Source organism: Ochlerotatus camptorhynchus, unplaced genomic scaffold (genome assembly GCF_037179485.1).
Source record: "Ochlerotatus camptorhynchus isolate MF236.1 unplaced genomic scaffold, CSIRO-AGI_Acam_v1.1 ptg000089l, whole genome shotgun sequence".
In the NCBI taxonomy this organism is placed as follows: domain Eukaryota; kingdom Metazoa; phylum Arthropoda; class Insecta; order Diptera; family Culicidae; genus Ochlerotatus; species Ochlerotatus camptorhynchus.
In genome coordinates, this window is record NW_027040579.1 from 270,922 (window position 1) to 277,660 (window position 6,739).

At 45.1% G+C, this 6,739-nt stretch overlaps 1 protein-coding gene across 1 annotated transcript; it reads left to right on the forward strand.

The window, feature by feature from the left end:
• Positions 1 to 457: 457 nt before the first annotated feature.
• On the forward strand, positions 458 to 2,992 carry Pus7 (pseudouridine synthase 7). Its single transcript, XM_065218525.1, has 3 exons — positions 458 to 782; positions 845 to 2,436; positions 2,498 to 2,992. Exons 1-3 carry the CDS (start codon positions 544 to 546, stop codon positions 2,791 to 2,793), a joined length of 2,127 nt encoding a protein of 708 aa, XP_065074597.1. The 5' UTR covers positions 458 to 543; the 3' UTR covers positions 2,794 to 2,992.
• Positions 2,993 to 6,739: the final 3,747 nt, after the last annotated feature.

A 6,739-nucleotide genomic window follows, 5' to 3' on the forward strand; every position in this document is an offset into this window, starting at 1 on the left:
GATCATTGCGTTTACGCCCTCATGCATGCTCACTGTCGAGTTTATTTTTTTCACCGGGGCTGTGGAGCTTTGGCATCATCTCACTCTCACTGTCTCTTTTTTTTTGCCCAGCTTTCAGCGTTCTCTCGTTTGAGCTTTCACCAGTATTGCCATCCTAGTAGATTCATCCAAGTTTTTTATTAAATCTGTAAATATTTACATTTAATCAACTTGCGATTTTCGGATATCGTACATATTGCGTGTTAATACAAGTACAGATTTTTTTTAAATAATGCTCATTTAAACAGAATTCAGGAAACAATTTGATACATTGGGCTGTATTTGATTTAATTCGTATATACATGCAGTTACGGAAAAAGTTTTGGAGCTCAAAACCCAAATGAAGAATTCAGAAAATGTGGCAACAATGTATGCTTTCACGCTTCACTTTGAGTTGATCACTACTTTTTACTTTCATATCGTTGCATTTTCTTGACCGGTTTGCACGTGTTTATTTCGCAGCTCCAAGCAAAGTACAAAACATCCGTCCTGATCCGGAGAAACATGAGCCACAATCAGTATCACAACAAGCGTTCCGGACGACCGGATAACCGGCAAAATAGGGGAGGTCATCGTGGTCAGTTCAAACATCGCGGTCAACCTTATGGCGGAAAGCAGAAGTTCGGAAATGGGCGCCCAAACAATCGCGATCCAATTGCGTTATCAAATCTGAAGGAAGATGAGGTATTCATTACGGAATATGTTACCGCTGGCGAAGGGTTCCACGGGATCTTGAAGTCGAGGTAAGTTCGATTTGATGCATGGAGTTTGACGGGAAGTTACGGGTTTTTGCATTTCGTTGCAGATTTTCCGATTTCCAAGTGAACGAAATTGACAGCGATGGAAAGGTGGCCGTTCTCACAGATCTAGGGCTACCAGCTGCTCCGGTTAGTGAAGAAAAGTCCAATGTCGAGGTGGAGCAACAGCTAGCGAAGCTAATCTCGCAGGAGTCTGTCGATAAGATTCGGAGTATAACCGAGTTCAAGGGAAAATGCACCGATATCGTTGAAGTGGACGTAACAGAAATGTCGAAGGAGGATCGCGGTACGATCCACAACAGTGCCAAGACTCTGTTCGGGAAAGCCATTGTAGGATCGACTGTGACGAAGGAAGATAAAAAGTACATCACATTTGCTGCGTTCGATAAGTCGATGGTAAGGGATCGGAGGGAGAAATGGCTTTGGCCTCATCCGTTCACATATTTTATGCTGTACAAAGAAAATGTGGACACGATCCAGGCGACCACTCAGTTGGCCGAATCGTTGAAATGTTCTCCTTCGACATTTGCCTATGCTGGAACGAAGGATCGTCGTGCCAAGACTACTCAGTGGATAAGCGTTAAGCTGTTTGAGCCCAGCAAAATAGCAGCTGCAGCTGCCAGGATAAGGCAGCTTTCCGTTGGTAATTTTTGCTTCAAACCAACAACGCTCAAATTGGGTCAGTTACGAGGAAACCGGTTCCGCATAGCATTACGTCAGGTTTCTGCCGAGGAGGCCGTCATTCGGAAGTCGCTGGAAAGTTTCCAAGAGAAGGGATTCATCAATTATTACGGTCTGCAAAGGTTCGGGAATAGCGCTACGGTGCCAACGTACAAGATTGGCATCGAGTTGCTGAAAGGGTGCTGGAAAGAAGCTTGCGAGTTTATTTTAATGCCTCGCGATGGTGACCATTGGTACATGAAGTCGTGCCGGCTTGAGTGGGAGAAAACGCACGATGCCCAAAGTGCGCTGGATAAGCTCAGCAGCAACAATAAGAGCATCGAGCGGCAGATCCTTGAATGGTTGGTGTCTCATAAGAATGACTACAAATGTGCCCTGGAGCAGATACCAAGAAACATGAGGCTCCTATATTACCATTCGTACCAGAGTCTTATCTGGAACAGGGTCGCTTCCCGTAGATTGAAGGAATTCGGTCACCGTCTCATTCCAGGCGACCTCGTCTATGTCGATAAAGATGTTGAAGAAGCAGCTGATGCGAAAATGGCCGTCAAAGATGTCGGGCTGGACCTACAAGGCAGTCCAGAAGACGACGAAGAAGATGGATCGACTGAAACATCGGCCTTCAAAAATCTAGTAAAGCCTCTCACCGAAGCGGACATTGCATCTGACCAGTATACAATTTTCGACATTGTTCTGCCACTGCCAGGGCACGACATTTCATACCCGGCCAATGACTGTGGCAAATGGTACGTGGAAATATTGGCCGAAGACGAATTGTCCTCGGAAAAGCTTAAAGGTAAATGCAAGAAAGAATCACTTGGTGGCGCCTATCGGAAAATGTTGGTAAAACCGGAAAATCTCCAGTGGAAGATGGTCAACTACGAAAACCCAACGGATGATCTTATCGTATCTGATTTGGAAGTATTGAAGGGAAGGAAAGAGCCCGAAGCCAAAGATGGTAAGCTATTTAACAATTGTTTTTAAAGAGATTATTTTACTTAAGTTTAAAATTTGCACAGGTGCCAGCAAGAAAGCGCTCATACTAGACTTCCAGCTACCAAGTTCAGCCTATGCAACGATGGCACTACGAGAGATCCTTAAAGTGGATACCTCGGCCCTACATCAGCTAACGTTGCAGCAACAGGATCAATCGAAGACTGACCGAACAGAGACCGAAACCAAACCGCAAGAGCAGCAGCCGATCGAAGCTACTACCGGCACCCAGCCGATCGAAGTAGATAATGGTGCACCACAGCAGGGTACACCTTCTCCAGAAGATGAAGAACCGGCCGAAAAGAAAGCCAAGCTGGAATAGATTATTTCAGCTGGTGCTTTCCCACGGTGGAAATGCGGGATACTGAACCACTTTGTGGACACGAACGGATCGGGTTAAATATGTATTCACAAAAACCTTGAACGGTTTTTAACATTTTCAACTTCAGTCTGCGGTCCACAAATACTATCGAGGTTTTTTTTTTATAACATAACACTACACAATCACTAAAATGTATGAACGGGATTAATGAAAAGTAATACATTTGTTATCATTTGATTAATCTTGTGGTTTACATTCCCTTCATTTCGTTCCACGTCACCTCACTAGTGACAAAAGTTACTTCGATTCTCGGCATTAACCCCCAGTTTAGGGGGGAGGGAGTTGGCGAATTTTCACGGTCCATACAAATTTCCAACATATTATATGGATGAAAATCTTTTAAAACCTGTCCACGTGGAATATGGACAGCCCCTAAATAAAAGCCTCATAGCAAAAGTTCGACCTTAGCGGAAAAATGCAAACTACCCATACACAGGATTCCAATTCAAGGTTTATAATTTTCTTTCGAGCGGTGCCGGTGGTGTAGTGGTAAGCGTGATTACCTCTCACCCCAGCAGGCCTGGGTTCAATCCCAGTCGGCGCCGCCGGGATGTTCTGAGGCATAACATCTCTGTACATCACGCCTTCCTTCGGAAGGGAAGTAAAAGCCGTTGGTCCCCGGTTCATGAGTTGATGGGTCGATAGGAAGGGCCCCGGTGTGGAAGCTGCCTCCCTGGCGTCGTCGGTAGCATTGGTGCTCAGCACGGAAAACAAATCGAAGAAAAAAATTCTTTCGTAAATTCAACAATAGTTCTTTACTGATTTTTCAGTAATCAAAAATTCTAACATTTGGTAGAATGTTACTGAATAAACTCAGTAAATTGAATTTGTTTTCACTATGAGATTGCAACCATTCGTGAAACTTTTTTCAAAGTTCTATATACAAAAATAAAGATTTATGACGGTAATTTTAACTTTTAAGTTTCTTTGATTTCGATGAATACATTTAAAATCTTCATTGATCGATTACTTACATTTAAGATAATTTCTTTATCGGTCGCATGATAGGTATAAAGGTGCCATACTTAATTTCGTTCAATTTTGATATGTCGCAAAGACTTTAGTTTTCTTAATAAATATTCATATAAGAATAATTGAATACTGATACCACCTGGGGGTAAAACAGCTTGTGATCATGAGTAAAATCGGAGTTAATTTTGAGTAACTCCTAGTAATTCGCGTTGCACAATATCTTATACACATAGCAACCTGAGTGTTATATTGAAAACAACGTTGAAACCGATACGGTCAAGCAAAGTAAGTAGACGTGCTTTCCAGGTTTCAATGATGAGCCTCGATGTAAGTATCAATGAAAAAAGGAAACTAATAATCTATTCGAATTATTAAACTACACAGCTTAAGAGCAGTGTTATACGTACTATGTTTAGAAATTCAGATATGATCCTAATATTACAAAAGTGCAAAATATTAAACCCCAGATAAAAAACTGTCTTAATTTGGAGGGGCCTAGCACCAAACGGTGCAATAGCAATGCTCACTCGTGAAAACATTTTGGCGATGGAACTGCAAATGCGCTTTCGTATAGCACGTGAATGAAATGAAATTCAAACTGCCCCTTCAAAGTCGATGGAAGATTTTTATGGCGATTATGCCTAACAGCCAGAGCTGTTCTGCTCTACTGCCAGTGAAATTCGAGTACAGCAAACGTTAGCAGCCACAGTAAGTAATTACGGGTTGAGTAGATCACGGGACTGACATCCCTATCTCTACAAGCAACAACTGGCAGTAGTCAACATAAGCGAGGGCTCATACTGTGGGCCCAGCCTGACAACGTATGCATGCGCATATGTTACCATAGAAACCAGCCATGTTATACTCTAAATGCTGAATGGCTACAATACGGATACGACATGCCAGGCCCTTGGAGTGGATACATTCCGGCAGAGAATCAAACTGCTGGTGATGAGCATACAGTACCCAGCCAACAACGATGTGTTAAGTAAAAGAGCGGACTAAGCTCATCGGTCAACGCAAGCATCATTATTCTAATTTGTATTTATTGGGAGTAGGCAATGAGAACGTCTGGTTTGGTTGACGGTTGTTAGAAGTAGAATGAAAATTTATTGTCGCATAGAATAACTAGCCTACTGATGTAGACGCAGCTTACTGATCTTCTACAATCCTCCTCAAGCTGGCGTCTTCAAATATGCAATCCCATTGCTCTTTGGTTGCGTTCAAGCTTGACTCGCTGAAGAGGCTTCGTCAAACCATCTGCAACTTGGTCGTCGGTTTTAACGTAGTTGAGTTTGATAGTTGAAACTGCGACACCAGTCCTCGCCACCATGACGCCTCTTGTACCGCAGCAGACAACGCCATGTACTCCGCCTCACACGTTGAGAGTGATACGGTGGTCTGTCGCTTACAGCACCAGGATACTGCTCCTCCTTGCAGCAGGAATACGTATCCACTCGTTGGCCTTCTGTCGTCAAGATCGGACGCCCAGTCCGCATCAGAATAACCAACGAGCTTCGAGTCGCCGGTCGCAGAATACATTAACTTCATTTTTGATCTTCCTTTCAGGAAACGGAGAAGGTGCTTCACTGCCTCCCAGTGCTTCGGTCCGGGGCAGTTGTTGAAACGACTCAAGAAGTTCACGGCGAATAGTATGTCTGGACGCGTACACTGTGACAGGTACATCAAGCATCCGACGGCTTCCTGGTACGGAACATTCTTCATACGCTCGCTGCGAGTATCCCTTGATCACCAAGCGAGCTTTGTAGCAGTCAGCATTACCACTAGCGTCGTGCTTCGTCTTGTAGACCCATTTACATTTGATGGCCGTCCTGCCTTTCGGTAGCTCCGTCAACGTCCAGGTTTTGTTGTTGATCAGCGCGTCGTACTCCTTTTTCATCGCCGTCTCCCAGCGTACGGAGTCGTCTCTGGACAATGCCTCCTGGTGTGTCACCGGATCATCATCTATCCTCCTTGCGTCGGCCTGAATTGCAGATTCCGCCATTCCGCTGAACTGACCCTGGTTGTCAGTGCTCATGAACGGCCCATCGCCGTCGAGATTGGTATTACAGGTGGTGCTCTGTGGGGGAATAATATGCGGCAGACCTTTGTGTGACAGTTGAAAATCATCATACTTGCCTGGTAGCCTGTGCTTCCGACCGCTGCGCCTCAACACCTGTGACTGAGGTGGATTTGAAGATTGCCGCGGTGGGATCACGGAAGTCACGTCGATCTCGGAATCTGTGCACAAGTCGATCTCACTGCTGCTGTCTACATCGGTGAAAAATTCTTCTTCGGTCTCATCTGGCTGCGGTTGCAACGGGACTTCGTCTAGAGACAGCGAAACGACATCCCAATGTCAAGCTGTACCAGCATGGGACGTCGGGAGACTTCTTACTTCGCTTCGTTACCATCACGATTGATTTCATCGATGAATGTGACTTCTCGGCTCTTGATGATGTTCCTGGATTTTGGATCGTACAGCCTGTACCCTTTGGTGTTCTCGTCGAAACCAGTCAGGATACACTCGCGGGATTTCGGATCCCACTTCTTCCGCTTCGGCTTAGGAATGGACGCCATCGTTCGATCAGGTTCGGTCTTTTCCCAGTCCAAGCCTCTTCGGGAGTGACATCGTGGCCATGCGTTGGAGATCGATTTAACAGATATACGGCCGTCGAGACAGCTTCCGCCCAAAAAAAACTTTCGACAGTCCTGCTTCGAACAGCATGCACCGAGCACGCTCCACAATCGATCGGTTCGCTCGTTCTGCCATTGCCGTTCTGCTCCGGAGTATAGTCGTTCGTCTTCTGATGCCGTATGCCGTGCTGCTTCAAATAGCCTTCGAAACCACGGTTCACATACTCCTTCCAGTTGTCGGTTCGTAACATCTTTAGCTTCATTCCAGATTGCCGCT